General features: G+C 46.8%; 2 protein-coding genes across 3 annotated transcripts in view; one reads left to right on the forward strand and one right to left on the reverse strand.

The window, feature by feature from the left end:
• Nucleotides 1–13,202, forward strand: part of BMP6 (bone morphogenetic protein 6) — a 155,744-nt gene extending 142,542 nt beyond the window's left edge. The window contains exons 5-7 of the mRNA XM_032141146.2: nucleotides 10,855–10,931; nucleotides 11,766–11,876; nucleotides 11,970–13,202. Coding sequence (XP_031997037.1) covers nucleotides 10,855–10,931; nucleotides 11,766–11,876; nucleotides 11,970–12,119 — 338 coding nt within the window. The 3' untranslated portion in view covers nucleotides 12,120–13,202. The remainder of the gene's footprint in view (nucleotides 1–10,854; nucleotides 10,932–11,765; nucleotides 11,877–11,969) is intronic.
• An 88-nt stretch (nucleotides 13,203–13,290) lies between these two features.
• The window catches only part of TXNDC5 (thioredoxin domain containing 5), a 28,972-nt gene continuing 24,759 nt past the window's right edge, over nucleotides 13,291–17,503 (reverse strand). Inside the window, exons 9-11 of one of the 2 annotated variants that reach the window (XR_004245748.2) lie at nucleotides 16,101–16,230; nucleotides 14,843–15,019; nucleotides 13,291–13,919 (exon numbers count right to left, since the gene is read on the reverse strand). Coding sequence is in view for 1 of the 2 variants with exons in the window: in XM_032141147.2 (XP_031997038.1) it covers nucleotides 14,897–15,019; nucleotides 16,101–16,230 (253 nt within the window). In the remaining variant the exon portion in view is untranslated. Of the gene's footprint in view, nucleotides 15,020–16,100; nucleotides 16,231–17,503 lie in introns of both variants that reach the window. The other variant, XM_032141147.2, reaches the window with a different exon arrangement.

Consider the following 17,503-nt stretch of genomic DNA (forward strand, 5'->3'; position numbering starts at 1 on the left):
AAGGAAACCTTTGTCTATTTGTAGAACAGTTCCATATTCTTTTAGAATCAAGACAAAGGCTGAAAAGAGACCAAAGTCCCACCCAGATTAAATGGGGCCTTATGAGATCCTGAAATCTCCTGGAGCAACCGAAAAATAGGGCCTCACTCTTGCTTCTCACTGTTGACCATCCAAGTTAGAAACAAAATCTAGACTCTGAAAATCAAACTGTCACCCCCACCCCAACCCCATCAACTGTTAGGAGATTACTGACACCAGAAATCAAAACCCCAGTGTAGTCCCTGGCCTCTCGTAGTGTCGGTGACACAAGGAGCTGGCACCTGCTGCGTGTTCCTCAATGGCTGTACTGATTCTGCTGGGCGAGTGGGAGCGAGAGGCTCGTTTTGGATAAGATGGGGCCGATAAGGCCCAGAGATAAGGGAAGAGCGGCCAGGCCCATGAAGACGGAGGTGCTGCTTTAACAGCCTCTATGTGGCCCTCACCCTTGTCATTCTAGGAGAGAAGGGAAATTAAAGTAGTGAATTATTCCCTCTAAAAAAACAAGTTTCTTTTGGGAAGAGTCTGTAGCCTGAGCTCAGGAAAGCTGGGAAATACACGTGGAGCATGCCGCTTTGCCCAGTCCCCTGCAGTGCTGGTATTTTCTTGGCTGTGTGTGACCTGCTGAGCGGGGACAACCGGCTGAGCTGGCAGGGCCTGCAGGGTCAGCCCAGGGCAGCCGAGTGGCCCCTCTGCAGAAGCCCTGGTGAGGGGACAACTCCCTGCCCACCCCCTCCCTCTCCCTCCTCCTCACCTGCTTTCTGTGGTGTCCCTGACATTCTCTTCTACCTGTTTCCCTTCTCCCTGTCTTGCCCTTTGTTTCGCTGTCCTCCTCTACTGAAGTTGCAAAGCGCAGCAGGCAGGGTCACTGGGACCCAGGCTGGCTCTGGCTGCCGTGACTCAGGCGCACCTGCCCTGGGAGCCCACAGGCTTGCTGCAGCGCCCTAGCCCCATCATGCTCACAGCAGCAGCTGCATGGTGGCCCTCCAGCCCCGCAGTGCAGCCTCCCCGCACAATACCTGCCTGAGAGTCAGGATGGTGGCTGCGCCCTTCCCTTCTCCTCTGGGTCTCATACCTATGGGACCCTCCTGGCCTCCAGTGCCAGGGAAGCCTGCCTGTCACAGGCCTGTCTTGGCATATAGGGATTGAGCTTCAGAGCTAAACCAACAGTGGGCTCCTTTGCACTTTGCTGTGTGTGTGGCTCTTCAGGAGGGCCAGATAAAAAGGCTGCTGGGTGGAATTAACCCAGATGTGATCCTTAGTGTGGGGTGTGACCCCTGCATTGGGGGGTATAGGCAATGTGTACAGTGCATGTGCCGCTGCCTGGGGACATGGGTCTGTGAGGAAGTCCCGGCCCAGCTAGCCACCTTCTACTGGGGCCAAGGGTGCCCTGTCCTCACTGCGCTGGATGAGAGAGCTATTCTGCAGTTTTCAGTTTGCCTTGGGACGATTAGGATGCCCCGCCCCGTCACTGTCACATGGGCCCAGGCAGCCTTCCCATTTGTTTTCTCCTGTAGATGGAATGTCTCCTCAGTCATCACAGGGGAGACCAGGACTTAAGGTCGGGGAGCAGAGGCTGTCAGCAAGGAAGCTGATTGTCAGGGCCAAGGCCCAGCAACTGAGATGAGAACTCCCCACCAGAACTGAGCAGACTGTAGGAGCTCAGCAGAGCCTGTGTGGAGCGTGCACCTGCAGCAGGAGGAGCAGGGGCAGGAAGACGCTAGAGGACAGAGAAAGGGGATCAGCCAGAGGCGTGTGTGCTGGGAGCTGCAGCATGTACCCCCCTGATGGTCCCCAGGAAGGGAGCTATGCCCCCTCCACCACTACCCTCAGAACAGGACTCTCAGATGTGAAAGCTCAGTTGTGTCTCAAGGACAAGGAGACTGCATCACTGTGTCCTCCCTCCCATCCGCTGGACTCCAAAAAAATGTACCTCCATATGGCTCCTTTCAAGTTAGCCCCCAACAACCCCTCCCAGGTGTACTGGCCCCTAGGTAACCTGGAGGAATGACAGATAATGAAAGACACACCTGGGGCTTGGGAGAGGGATGTCAGAGCCATGGCTGGACCTGATGCTTTATTCCAAGATGAATTCTGGATTGGAACACCCCGGTCTCTTACGGTAGAAAATGGCAGGTACTTCCACATGGTCCCGCCATTGGGAATGGATGGGACACTTCTGCCTGTTTCTCTACCACTGATTTCCTTGTGCAGAAGGCCTAAATGAGATGCAAGCCTCCCTTTGGCAAAGTATTGGAAAAATGAAGGCAAGGTATTGGAAACATAAAGGCTTCATAAAGGACACGCTTTGGGCACCACAGCTGGGACCTCTGCCCAACGCTGTTCTCCTTCTGAGGGGGATGGTGCCTGTCTCTGCCACCTTCTTTTCCACTATAGGTCATGGGGATTCTTGCTGAAGAACCTTCCTTAGGGGAAACAGACATGTCTATCTTGGATCTTTAAAAAAAAAACAAAAAACGGGTCTTGCTCTGTTGCCAGGCTGGAGTGCAGTGGCACGATCTCAGCTCACTGCAACCTCTGCCTCCCGAGTTCAAGTGATTCTCCTGCCTCAGCCTCCCGAGTAGCTGGGACTACAGGCACGTGCCACCATGCCCATCTGATTTTTTGTATTTTTAGTAGAGGCAGGGTTTCACCATGTTGGTCAGGCTGGTCTCAAACTCCTGACCTCAAATGATCCACCTGCCTCGGCCTCCCAAAGTGCTGGGATTACAGGCGTGAACCACTGCACCCGGCCTTTGTTGGATCTTTAGAGTTGATCTCCATCCCCAAAGGGAGTTTTAGAAGCTTCCTGTATGATGGGCCCCACTTCCCTGTCCCACACTGTGAGATGAAACCCATTTAAATCTCATGTCCAAAGCCATTTTTTTCCTACAAATAGTCTTGTGTGTATGTGTGTGTACTGAAGGGTTATAAAGGAAAGCAGAATGTTTTCTCATGGTTTTTGCTTCAGTGGCTTTAGGACAAATTAAAAGTCAACTCTGGTGCTAGAAAAAAAAATCTCCGCTTAAAACCCATGTTCAAATATCTGTAATGTTCATTTGGAGAAGAGAGGAAGGATTTGGGCTTTTTAATACTAACTGTACCTGAAGGTTTCCCTACGGAAGCAGTTTATTAAATGGGACTGAAAGCCGTGCTGCTAAAGGCAATTAACATCTGATATATTCCCAAAGGTCATAAATCTTTGGCGAGGGGAATGTTTCTGCCTGCGTAAGAGCAGGCCAGGGAGTTACCTTCTGCTTATGGAAGGAATTCGTCCTGGGGGGCTTTTTTGATTGTTGGATTTTGTCATCTGTGTCACCTGATCACTCAACAGTTTTTTGCCCAAACCCACCTATGGCTGGGCCCTGCTTGTCCAAGTTGCCCTGGATGAGCACCTGGGGCCTTGTCTTGAGAGGGAAAATTGCCTCTGGGCGTCTGGTGCCCCTGCCCTTGAGGGGGACCAGATTTCACTGTGCATTCAACTTTGAAAAAGCCAGATCCCTGGAAAATGTCTCGGGACCAATATTGGGCCCTGACTGCAGCTGTGTCAGGGGATGCTGGGGAGCCTTGGTGTCCCAAGACAAACTTGGTGTCTCAGCAGGGCAGCAGCACTACCTGTGTGTGAGCCTCTTGTCTAGAGGGCAGCAGTTCCAGTTCTGGTGTCACAGGCACACGTGGACAGCCAGGGGCCTGATCTCAGTGGCTCTGACTCATGGGTCTGGGATTGGGCTGAGAACTCTGCACTTTAGAGAAGCTCCCTGATGATCCCCGGTATTCGGCACAGGTCACCTGCCAGTCACACACTGAGAGCTTCTGTCCGGGCGACAGGGATGGTGGGGGAGGCTCCTCCGTCTTGGGTCTGCTTCTCTGGTTTTTGGTTTGTTGCCTCTCTCTAGCTGTCTCACTTCCTTTCTCTGCCCTGCCCTTGACTGGTGAATCCATTGGGGCAAAGCTGTGTTACCTCCCTTTGTCCCACTGGAGTGACCGTGTTCCTGTTGAATTGTCACCACATATATTTCCACTGGCCATCTTCAGCCCATTCATCAAAACCAATACCAAGGGCAGTGGGAGTGAGGGGAAAGTTTTCTCTGTAATTTGTCAATCTGTTAAAAAAAAAAAAAAAAAAAAAGTGTGTCAGTGTAATTCCATGCAGAACCCAGGGTACTGACCCTGAGTGGCAGACACGAGTATTCCGAGGAGCATCAACCTTCACAGATATTTATATGTTCTTTGCCAAAACTTAACATGGAACTATAAGGAAATTTAAGCATGGCCTGAGAGTATCTGCAGGAAGAAAACAGGAGAGTTGAATTCCTCCCTTTTCTCTCTCTGGCCCTGACCCTTACTTAACAACAAAAATGCCAGTGTCTGGCGCTAAAAGCAATAGCTGTTCTTACAGAGAAGGTTCTCTTTGTTGAGCATTGAGAGAGTTAAATCAACAGCAGGTTCACAGAAACCCAGAACTGCTGGTGAAGTTAGAAGCAAAGCCCTTTGACTATGTCATCTTGGTTCCATCCAGCAGAAAAAGAAACTGGAAATCCAGACATGAAGTGGTGGTCTCTGCCTGTGTTCTGCCAGCAATTCTTCACACCAATTAAGTGTCCTGCAATTCAATTTTTTTTTTAGGCAGGGTCTTGCTCTCTTGCCCAGGCTGGAGTACAGCAGTATAATCAGGGCTCGTTGCAGCTTCAACCTCCAGGGCTCAAACAGTCCTCCCACCTTAGCCTCCCAAATAGCCGAGACCACAGGCACACACCACTATGCCCAGCTAATTTTATATTTTGTAGAGACAGGGTCTGTGTTGTTCAGGCTGATCTCAAACTCCTGGGTTCAAACGATCTTCCCACCTTAGCCTCCAATAGTGCTGGGATTACAGGCATGAGCCGCCACATCTGGCCTCAGTTCAATTCTGATGATAGCCACCTGGAGTTAGCACAGACCCAAGTTAAAGGGCAAGGTCCCCAAGGAGACTGCTGTCATTTGAGACACCAGGCACAAGTGAGGTCCACAGGGCAGCCATGCTTCTGTCTGTCTTGCCTACAAATTTGGGAGTTCACATGACTGCCCTTCATGTTTGATAATTTGCTGGAACAATTCACAGAACTCAAGAAAGTGCTATACTTACAATCATAGTTTTATTATAAGGGGTATGACTCAGGACCAGCCAAATGAAGAGACTCTTAGGCAAGGTCAAGGGGATAGGCACGGGTGGTTGGAGCTTCCACACCCTTTTGGGTGCACCGTCCTCTTGAAACATCAGTATGTTCACCAACCTGGAAGCTCCACTGAGCCTCACTGTCGAGAGTTTTTATGTGGGGTTTAATTGCACTGCACAACTGAATCATTGGCCACATGACTGAACTCCATCTCCAGCCCCCCAGAGGCCAGGCTAAGCCAAAGTTCCAACCCCCCAATCCTGTGCCTAGCTTTTTTGGTAACTAGTCCCCATCCCGAAGCTAAGGAGGTCCTAGAGACTGTGGGGGCTCACCATGTACAATCTACGGCCTCAGGAGCATAACAAAGACACTCAAGTCTAAGCGTTGTCAAAGCTTGGTGCCAGGAATTGGGGACAAAGACCAGAGATACATTTATTATTTTCACACTGCCCATGTCTGCTTGACCTGGGAGAGAAAGTTGTTTATAGAAATCTTTGCTTTTTACATGACCAAATGATGCCAAGATGGTCTTCATGGAGATTTTGGTCCCTAGCACGAGAGGGTATTTTGGAGGAAGCTTACTTCACAAGCAGAATGAGGTTGGATGGGGAAAATTCCAGACTAAGACTGTGAGTGGCGTGATCATGCAGTTTCTCATCTAACCCAGGACACCTTGAACAGCGCAGGGCGTTAGGACCTTGGGGTCTTCAGGAGACTCCCCTGCTGCACCCAGCTGGCAGGAGAGGAAAGAGTGAGTGGAAGGCTGATGGGGTAGGGGGCAGGTAGTTAGGAGGGCCAGGCCTGGCAGTACCACACAGCCCTTCTTCCCCACATTCATGGGCAGAATCCAGGCACATGGCCACAGCTAACTGCAGTGGGAAATGTCATCTGGCTGTGTGCTCAGGAGGTTGATAGAGGATGTGGGTTGCTAATTAACACATCACAGTGGCCGCATGGTTGTTCCTGGACTAGGTGAAGCAGGCTGCTTCCTCGGGGCCTTCGCATTGTCATTCCCACTCTAGGAAATTCTCTCATCCCAGATGGCCTCGTGCCTCGCTCCCAAGGCTCCTCCTTTGCTTAGAAGATACCTTAACAGAAAGACAAGGCCAGGCGAGGTGGCTCACGCCTGTAATCCCAGCACTTTGGGAGGCTAAAGCAGGAAGATCACTTGAGCCCAGGAGTTCAGGACCAGCCTAGGCAACATAGAGGAACACCATCTATACAAAGTATTTAAAGAATTGGCCAGGTGTGTGATGTACACCCAGCTACTCGGAAGGCTGAGGTGGGAGCGTCACTTGAGCCCGGGAGTTGGGGGCTTCAGTGAGCCACGATCACACCACTGCACTCCAGCCTGGGTAATAGAGTGAGACCCTGTCTCAAAAATTTTTTAAAAACCCACAAAAACAAATCTGGACAAGCTTGTCAACGCTATGTGAGGTAGCACACTGCCACCCTGTGCTCTCTACGCCCTAACTATTGAAGAATAATTTAGCTAGTCAGGGTTTTTACTAGTCAGAATTTTTCAGAGAAACAGAATCAATAGGATAGATAGACAGACAGACAGACAGACAGACAGACAGATAGAGGAGCTTTATTATGGGAATTGACTCAGGCAATTACGGAGGCCAAGAAGTCACATGAGCTGCTGTCTGCAAGCTGGAGAACCAGGAAAGCTGGTGGTGTAATTCAGTCTGAGTCCAAAGGCTTGAGAACCAGGTGAGCCAGTGGTGTAAGTCCTAGTTGGAAGTCAAAGCCCTGAGTGCTGGGGAGGGCTGCTGGTGTAAGTCCTGAAGTGCAAAGCCCTGGGAACTGGGAGCTCTGATGTCCCAGGGCAAGAGAAGACAATGACCCAGCTCAATAAAAGAGAATTTGCCATTCCTCTGTCTTTTTATTCTCTCTGGGCCCTGAACAGAGGAGATGATACCCACCCGTGTTGGTGAGGGCAGGTCTATTTTACTCAGTCTACTGACTCAAATACTTATTTCTTCCAGAAATACCTTCACAGACACACCCAAAAATAATGTCTTAACAGTTGCCAGGCTCAGTAGCTTACACCTGTAATCTCAGCACTTTGGGGAGGCCAAGGCAGGAGGCTTGCTTGAGGCCAGGAGTTTGAGACCAGCCTCACAATATAGCAACTCCCAATCTCTACATTAAAAATTAGCTTGCGGTGGCCCGTTCGTTCCTGTAGTCCCAGTTGCTGGGGAGGCTGAGTAGTAGGATCGCTTGAGCCCAGGAGGTCAAGTCTGCAGTGAGCCATGATTGTGCCACTGTGCTCCAGCTTGGGTGACAGAGCAAAACCCCAACGCAGAAAAAAAAGTTGTATCAGCTACTTGGGCATTCCATAGTCCAATCAAGTTGATACAAAATTAACTATCACAGTGCTCTAGATTGCATGCAGTAGAAGCAGACTGTAATGAAAGAAAAATAAGCATACCAGGGAACTTACCCAATCAACAGAAAGGCTGGAGACTTAAATCAGGAAATCAAGGCTCAGATCCTAGTCATGGGACAATGTGCTTTGGATCCCTCCAATGCGGTCATCACCCTAGACACTGGCTGCCATACTACCCATTCTTGATTTCACCTTTGAGTCACTCCCTCAGGTTATATTACTGCAGGGTGGAAACATTTGATTGGCTTTGATGAAGTCATGGGTCCATACTTCAGATGCTAGGGGACAAAGAGGGGAGCTATCTGTTATGGGAAATGGGGCTCTGAGTCCCACCTGTCTTCCCCCACATGGGAAGTCTTCCCAAAAGCTGGGTAGCAAAAGCAGTAAATACCCACTACAGCTGGGTATGGCATTCTCGGTTTGATGGCATCATTTTCATATTTAACTTTTTAATGTGTATTTTTGTTAAGTTTGCTATCCATTTTGTGTTTCTTTGTAAGTAATTTTCTTATCTCTGGGTTGCTTTTAAGAATTTATGTGTTTGATATAGTTTCACTAGATGTGGCTAGATAAGAATTTATCTGATCCGCTTGGAACTCGTTGGGCCTTTTCAACTTAAAGATGTTTGCTTTTCTTTAGTTCTAGAAAATTCCCAGTCATTATGTCTTCAAATACTACTACTCCCCTATTACTGTCTTCCGAAATTCCTATTAGAAATATGTTGGACTTTTCATTCTCTCTTTTGTGTCTCTTTACAAAGAGAGAGTCATGTATTTTGGCCATTTGACTCTGTGCTATATTTGAAGAGATTTCAAATATACTGTTGAATTCTTTAATTCTGTCTTCAGTTATGTATAATTTGGTGCTTATCTGTTTAATGATAACTAATCTGTTAAGTAATCTGTTTAATCTGTTAATTAGACAGCTAATGTTTAACCTGTTTAATCTGATCATCAGTTATATCTAATCTGATTTCATTGTTATTTTCAATGATCATGCTTTTTATAAAGTTCTGTTTGACTCTTTTTACATCTACCTGTACTTTTTTCATGTTTTTTCCCCATAATTTTGCTTTAAGGTTTCTAGTCCTTTTCTTCCTTCCATTATTTTAGGTATTCTTCCTTTTTTTCTCTAGTTTTTGTTTGTTTTTAGTTTTGTTATTGTTTTGTTTTGTTATTCTTCCTTTAGAGCTTAGTTCAGAAGACTCTTATCCACAGTCTCTGGGGTCCTCTGGGTCTTCCCTTGCATTCCAGCCATCATCTTGAGAGACTTTGTGTGGCTGATTCATTTTTGTTCAGCGGTTCTTTTCAGTAGGAAGTTTCTGTCTCATGATGATAGTTGATTGATTGTTTTTACTGAGAGAGTCCTTGTCCTGCATTGTGAAAATTTCCCTCCAGGGCTTCTCTGGGGTCCTTGAAGTTACAGGCAGGGTGGTTCTGTTGGGTAACATAGGCAGGTGGAGAGGATGAATAAATTTAGAATTATAAACCACCTAAAAAAGTTGCCCCGTCTCTTCTCCCAGTATAGGCCACTGGCCTGAGTTACTGTTTGTCTCTTTTCCTTAAAAAATCATGAAATCTGGTGGGGCATGGTGGCTCACACCTGTAATCTCAGCACTCTGTGAGGCTGAGATGGGCAGATCACTTAAGGTCAGTAGTTTGAGACCAGCCTGGCCCAACGTGTTGAAACCCCATCTGTGCTAAAAGTACAAAAAATTAGCTGGGCATGGTGGCTCGCGCCTGTAGTCCCAGCTACTCGGGAGACTGAGGCAGGAGAATCGCTTGAACCCAGGAGGCAGAGGTTGCAGTGAGCCAAGATCGTGCCATTGCACTTCAGTCTGGGCGACAGAGCAAGACTGTCTCAAAAAAAAAAAAAAAAAAAAAAAAATTAATGAAATCTGCATGCTCTCTCCTGCTTCAGAGCCAGGAAGACTGGGAGTTAGAAGTTAGAAAATCAAGTTCAAACAGGCTTTCAACAATTAGGTGACGTATTGGCTTATGTAGTTGAAAAGAGAAGGGATAGCCTGCAAATGACCTACGCTCTTACACCCACTGACATCCCACATTAGATGACCTTTCTCTAAAGCCTTCTCCTTGCCTTTTATCCATCCTCTCTAGCACTCTCAAACACAACTCCAGATTGATTAATCCTTTAGAATCACAGCTCGAAATGTTGCTGTCCAGCTCAAAAGCCTGCCAAGGCTCACTTTGTGCCTCTGGTGGGAAGTCCGAAGCATTGTGGTTGGCAGCCTAGGCCATTCATTTCTCCAGCGTTATCTCATCCGACCCTGCTTGACACATCCTTAAATCCATTCCAGCAGAACTCCTCTCTTCCTCACTCCCACTCTGAACTGTCCCTTCTCTGAAGGGACATTTGCCTATGCCCTTTGCCCGTAGCATCCATGTTCTGGTTTGTATTGGAGTTACGTGTGTGTCTGTTTTACACCACCCCTTCGTTCACTAAGTTCTTGGAGGAGGGAAGCCATGTCTGACTTACCGTCTACTGGCTGTGGTGCCAGGCAGAAGGCATGTCACGTAAGAGTCGCTCCAGTGGGTCTCAGTGAACCGGGGCACTCCCAGTGCTCTTGCTGGTGATTAAGTTAAGCCAGGCTAGTGGCAACTGTGCTGCACAGGGTGGGTACATGCACTTCGGCAGAGTCTCATGAGGAAGCACTGGCTCAGTATTACTGCATTAGCACGTAAGGGCTCAACCCTGGCAGTGAGGTGGGAGTACAGCCAGAGACAGCATTGCCTCTGCATGGTGTCTCCGTCTCCCCCATTCCTGGGCCTCCTGGTTAGGCCCCACTCCACCATTACTGTTCCTTCAGGATACTCTCCTGGCCGGGCAGCTGTCTTTAAAGCCCCTGTGCAGCTTCAAAATGGTCCCTGTTTGGACTGCAGCAAATCCTGCCTAGTAGCATTGTCTGATGATGGGAATGTGATGCCTTCCCAGTCAGGCGCCTCCAGGGTGTACTGCGCAAGTGGGCCCACGCGTCCATAGGCCTTGCATGCAGCAGGGCTCACAACACACCTCGGTTGCTTAAAGGTGTCCATTCAAGTCACCCTGCGCCCAGTACTGACCCCAGGGTAGACAAAATGGACTCCATAAGACATTCAGGCCAACAGTCAGGAACCTGACGTAGCTGTTGGGTGACCACACTTGTGTCTAGGAGGCTATCCTGAGCCTAGTACAGAGCCTGGCATGTGGTAAACTCGCTATGAAGGAATTAATGAGTTGATGGGTGCATCTTTTGATCTCCTCCAACAGATTACAACAGCAGTGAATTGAAAACAGCCTGCAGGAAGCATGAGCTGTATGTGAGTTTCCAAGACCTGGGATGGCAGGTGAGTTCTCCAGACACGGGGGACAAAGGTCCTTTCTCAGCAGTTTACTCTCATCTGAATGGTGGCAGCCGTCACCAAACACCTAGAGCTTGAAGGCTGAGCTGCTTCCTTCTGTGGAAGTCCTGAGGAGCCCTCCGAAACGCTCAGGCTCCTGGAGTGAGGCAGAGGAAGCTTAGTCTGTGGGGCACCAGGCGCTCCAACACCTTCCTAGGGTGCCTGAGCTCTGTGATCCCTCGAAAATCAATAGCCACATTTCCCAATACTCTGACCTCATCCTTTCAAAGCGCATAGGACATATATTTGGGCATTTAAACACATTTTAATTGACACAGGGTTGGAAAAAAAATTACCTAATGGTTAACTTCTCCAGTGGCTACAAACTGGCTCACCCAAACGATGCAGAAGAGCACACGTTTGCCCCATACCCGAAAACCATTACTAGTTTGTAAGAAAGGCAGCAACTTTAATCATAGGTGGTGAGCGATAAAAGGTAGCTTCCATATGCAGGTGGCACTACTTCCACAGGAGCACCGTGGGCTCCTCGAGAGGCTTTCTTGGGTTCAAGCACATACTGCTGGCAACCTACGCGCTTCCAGGTAGCAGCTGAGGCCCTGTGGGCCTCTGCAAGGAGCGGGGGCTCTGGGGTCAGATCGACAAGGTTCACTTCCCAGCATTGCCACTTGAATGTGAACTTGGACAAATTCCTAAGCCTTCCTGCATCTGTATCCTTGCCTGTCCAATGTGAAAAATACCTTTTCACGGCATTCCTGAAAAGCACTAATAGTGTGGGAAATTCATGCTAATCTTTTGTTGCTTCCTTTGCATTAAATTAAGGACTGGATCATTGCACCCAAGGGCTATGCTGCCAATTACTGTGATGGAGAATGCTCCTTCCCACTCAACGCACACATGAATGCAACCAACCACGCGATCGTGCAGACCTTGGTGAGCTCTCGGAGACTTTGTTTTTTAAGTGGGAGTAAGCTAAGACCAGGTGTCATTTCTAAGGTACCTTTCTCCCCTTCTGTTTTGGAACAGGTTCACCTTATGAACCCTGAGTATGTCCCCAAACCGTGCTGTGCGCCAACTAAACTAAATGCCATCTCAGTTCTTTACTTTGATGACAACTCCAATGTCATTCTGAAAAAATACAGGAATATGGTTGTAAGAGCTTGTGGATGCCACTAACTCGAAACCAGATGCTGGGGACACACATTCTGCCTTGGATTCCTAGATTACATCTGCCTTAAAAAACACAGAAGCACAGTTGGAGGTGGGATGATGAGACTTTGAAACTATCTCATGCCAGTGCCTTATTACTCAAGAAGATTTTAAAGGACCTCATTAATAATTTGCTCACTTGGTAAATGACGTGAGTAGTTGTTGGTCTGTAGCAAGCTGAGTTTGGATGTCTGTAGTATAAGGTCTGGTAACTGCAGAAACATAACCGTGAAGCTCTTCCTACCCTCCTCCCCCAAAAACCCACCAAAATTAGTTTTAGCTGTAGATCAAGCTATTTGGGGTGTTTGTTAGTAAATAGGGAAAATAATCTCAAAGGAGTTAAATGTATTCTTGGCTAAAGGATCAGCTGGTTCAGTACTGTCTATCAAAGGTAGATTTTACACAGAACCGGAATTGGGGAAGTGGGGGGGACGCCTCTGTTCAGATTTCATTCCCAGGAAGTCCACAGCCCAGGCCACAGCCAGGGCTCCATGGGGCGCCTTTGTCTCAATCATTGCTGTTATATGTTCGTGCTGGAGTTTTGTTGGTGTGAAAATGTACGTATTTCAGCCAAAACATACCATTTCTACACCTCAATCTTCCATTTGCTGTACTCTTTGCTAGTACCAAAAGTAGACTGATTACACTGAGGTGAGGCTACAAGGGGTGTGTAACCGTGTAACACGTGAAGGCAATGCTGCACCTCTTATCGGAATGGTTCTTTGACCAGCACATTAACTTCTGGACTGCCGGCTCTAATACCTATTTCAGTAAAGTGGTTCTCTGCCTTTTTACTATACAGCATACCATGCCACAGGGTTAGAACCAACAAAGAAAGAAAATAAATTGAGGGTGCCCAGCTTGTAAGAAAGAATGGTGTTAGGGGATGATCATGCTGTTTATGAACGGAAATCATGATTTCCCTTGTAGAAAGTGAGGCTCAGATTAAATTTTAGAATATTTTCTAAATGTCTTTTTCACAATCATGTACTGGGAAGGCAATTTCATACTAAACTGATTAAATAATACATTTATAATCTACAACTGTTTGCACTTACAGCTTTTTTTGTAAATATAAACTATAATTTATTGTCTATTTTATATCTGTTTTGCTGTAACATTGAAGGAAAGACCAGACTTTAAAAAAAAAGAGTTTATTTAGAAAGTATCATAGTGTAAACAAACAAATTGTACCACTTTGATTTTCTTGGAATACAAGACTCGTGATGCAAAGCTGAAGCCACTCTTGACAGTTGTGCTTCTCTAGGAGGTTGGGTTTTTTTTTTTTTTTTTTTAAAGAATTATCTGTGAACCATACATGATTAATAAAGATTTCCTTTAAGGCAGAGGCTGGTCGAGATGCTGCTGTTATCTTCTGCCTCAGACAGTATAAGTACGTGGTCTTGTTTCTAAGATTCCTACCAATAGTTACTTTGGGCCAAATATCCACATCCCTTTGCGCATGGGAGGTGGGTGAAGGGTGTTGGACACAAAGTGATTATCATGGGAAGTAGCTCGATGATCTTAGAGCTTAGTCCTACAAGTGCTTATTCCCAAGGGAGACAGTAAAAGTGTTTGTTTAATCACAAGGATAGCATGAGTTAGAGGACACTGGCATCAACAGCTGCCACGGCCATGCACACCAGGGCCAGAGCAGCCCGCTGACATCTGTCTTTGGTCTTGAGATCAAATGCATCCCATTCTTCATACATTAGAAGGTCGACCTCCTTGAAGCAGACCGAGTATAGCAAGCCTCTAAAAGGACTACTGAGAAACAGAATCAGAAACTCTAGTTAGGGCCCTTCAGCAGGGCTGTAGAGCCTCCCTGGATACCCAGGCCTGGGAAAGCCTGTCTGGTCTTGTCACCCCAGGTGACAAATACAACTGGCATCTTTCTATGAGTTAATGAAATGCTCAGAATGAGCCTCATGGAATTTTCCATGCCTACCCTTTCTAAGACATCCAATCTTAAAGTTCACGTGGACTCTAGCTTCATGTTAACAGGATGAACTAAAGAAAGAAATGTTTCACCCCATGAGAAACAGAAGGATCCCTGAACAGTAACTGATTCGACAAGTATCGACACGTAAAGTTATGGCATCAGCATTCTCTTAGCAGGCGCAGTCAGAAGTAACGCTGCTTTCATTATGGCTAACCTCTCACACTGAGAGAAGTATTCACAGAAACAGAAGCTCCAGCAGTGGCCGTGAAGGTATCTTCCAGAGGTGTGGGTTTTTGCTTTTAAATCTGCTCCATGCTATGGCCCAACCACAGTATTGAGTCAACTGTGACCTTAAGATCAGAGGAACGTCAATACTGCCACAAGGCCACCTTTCCAGAACTTGTGGGCAGTTAACAAACTATGCTTTGGATGTGCTTTCTTTCACCAAAATCACTCAATTCAGGAGCCACAAATAGTCCAGCAATTTGATTTCCCTCAACTCTACTTTAGTCTCAAAGGAAACCATTTAAATTTCATCAAGAGAAGGTCAAAGGGGATATATCGCCACTGAAAATATTTACACAGTGACCATGAGTTACACATTTACTTAGAGAAACTTAATAAAGAATCTGTAGTGTGTGTTGGCTTGGAAAACACACACACAAAGAAGATACCGCACGCTTAGTATGTTCTGCTTTCTGAACAGCCACCACTGGGAACCCAGTGGCCTCTGTGGGATTGAACTCACTCCTAAACGCAGGGTGCGGGAGCTGGGCAGGAGAGGCGACTTCCAACTGTGTTCCTAGAGTTCGTCTTTCGCTTGGCCCAGGACAAAGCGGTGTAAGGAGTCAAGGTCTCTGCCTCCACTGTGCTCACTGACTTTCTTCCCGCCTCGGAAAAGCAGCAACGTGGGGTAGCCTCGCACCTTAAGACAAAAAAGAAAAAAGTTAGCAAACCAGCGGTCCAGATCACATACAAATTGCTTCCTAAATAAAACCAGATAGACTCCTACCGTTGTGGGTGGAAAATTCTGTGGCTAATTTTTAAAGGTGTATATTCCATTAAAACAGGAGCAGACTGTTTAGAAAGCAAAGCCGTGGGACTGTGTGTTCACTTCTGAATTCAAAATATCATTAAAGATCAGCATCAAAGGAACGATTTTACCCTAAAGCAGACCCTGTCGGTCTTCACTGTGCACACAGTCACCTGCGGGTCTGGTGAAGATGCAGATTTGGATGGAGCAGGCCTGGGAGTCTGCATTTCCAGCGACCTCCCTGGCGATGCCCTAGTGGTCTACAGACCAGACCATGGGAGCAAGACCCTCTTGAGGATACATTTTTCAGTGGCAACTCGTTTCTAAGAATTTTAGGGCACAAAAAACAACTGCTATCTTTTCATAATAAGGAAACTCTATCTGGATTACGTCTATTCTCCATCTAAAAGGCTCCAAAAGTGTTTGAATAACAAAGGAGAAAAAAATGACAAATCTTCCAGGCCATCGGATTGTGCTAACAGCTTGGAATGAAGGCAGTAGTTAACCCAAGCACAGGACCGACTTGCTGGCATGGCCCTTTTAGAAAGGAGGTTATGTTGAAATGATTCTTAGATTCAGCCACTGCATTTTATAATGCTGGCTTCTGTGTGAGAAATGAGCAACTCGGGTATTTGTGGCGAAGGCTACAGACCGCTGGTCAATCAAGAGTAGCGGTGTGACAAGCCCCACAGTCTATGGCGTGGGGTCTGTTACTTCAAGGCCTTATACTCAGACAGCAAGGCCTGAAAACCTGCACTGAAACATGGATACTAACTAAAAAGCGGGCAGAGAAGAATGCCTTTCCTTTGAGAGAGGATCTCTTTTTGCTTCTCCAAACAACTCAAAGGGACATAAAAACCACATTGCTGAGAAGATGAGAGCAGAGTGAGTTACCGGGGTTAAGGCACAGTCCCTTGGGATCTGCCCCCATACTGAGAGGAGCTCTCTCATGAGCATCCATCCATGTACCCACCGAATACTTGCTGCAAATACTCCGTTCAGCAGTGCAGTCTACTTCAGCGATCTTGACCCCCGCCAGACCAGGGAATTCCTTTCTAGAGAGTTCCTCCCAAGTAGGAGCCAGATTCTTACAATGGCCACACCTAAGAGGAGAATAATGGCAGCTTTGTTGAAATCCTGGGTCGAGATCATTCATCTACACTTTGCTGCCAAGACAAGCTCTGTTTCTTCTGTATGGGACAGTCAACAATTGCCTACAAATCTGTAAAATACCAAATTCTCCCACTGGGTGCACATTAACTCTTCCTCCTCCTGTCCCAAACGAAGAACCCAAAAGTTGATGCAAAGCAGACTTTCAGATAACGTGCCAGAAGCAAGCCAGTCTGAAAACAACTTGAGATGCTGAGACCATTTCCATGCCATGGTGAACTGCGCTGACTGGTTTATGGAAAGCACAGGAGCAGAGAAACAGGGAACAGGGCAGATGCCACGCAATTTCTAAAAAGTCACTTGAATGCCAAAGACATTTTAGATTTCATCGCTTACGGTCTCAGAATTTCAAAACCATTTTAAGGCCTCCTTGGTACGTCAGCGGTTCAGGGTGAGCATCAAGGCCATAACTAAGTTTGGTTCGAACCCTCCCTTCTACCCGACTCTGTTCCCTTCTCTCTTCTGACCTCCTCCTGCCATGTGGATGGCTCCCCTTCAGCCAAAGGGGATCCTCTTTCTTGATACTTGATCTATGGAGCTTTAGGTTTTTAAATGTTGAAAATGATTTGAAAGGCATTGCTACGGTTCGTTCAAGTCCTGTGATTAACTTTTTACCCCTGTGGTTAGTTTCTCAGGAACATGTGGAGCGTAACAAACAAGAAAAGTGACGCCTTTATCATGTTTAGATAAACAATCTAATGTTGTCCTAAACACTCTGCTTTTCCAAATGGATTTGTTTATTTGTGAAGACAAAAAGTTACTCCCATTTTTCAGCTGAGGGAACTGGGGTTCAAAGGAATTAAAGGACATCCAAGTTTACTATACGGTCATTGACGGTAAGTCTTAGAACCAAGGTTGTCTGGATCTCACACTACCTGCAATCCATTTCTGCTCTGGTCTCCAAGACCATGTGGCATGCAGGTTCAGGAAACTGCGTAGCATACTGAAAGGCTCTAACAGACTCTACTGGATTTCTCTACAAAAGAAATCCGAGTACTTAAAAGAACTGAGGAGCAAAGCTACATCATGACACTCATTGTTTAGCCAAAAAAAAAAAAAAAGCCATCTATTTAGAAAAGTGCAGATACCACAAAACTGAATATGGCCATCATAATTTGCCTCCATTTTTATGTTTTCTCCAAAGTTGATGTAATTTTAGCCTCATTCTCCATATATAATTAAGGCCACTGAAGTCTAACATATTTG

The sequence above is a fragment of the Hylobates moloch genome, unplaced genomic scaffold, assembly GCF_009828535.3.
Source record: "Hylobates moloch isolate HMO894 unplaced genomic scaffold, HMol_V3 SCAFFOLD_20, whole genome shotgun sequence".
Lineage (NCBI taxonomy): Eukaryota > Metazoa > Chordata > Mammalia > Primates > Hylobatidae > Hylobates > Hylobates moloch.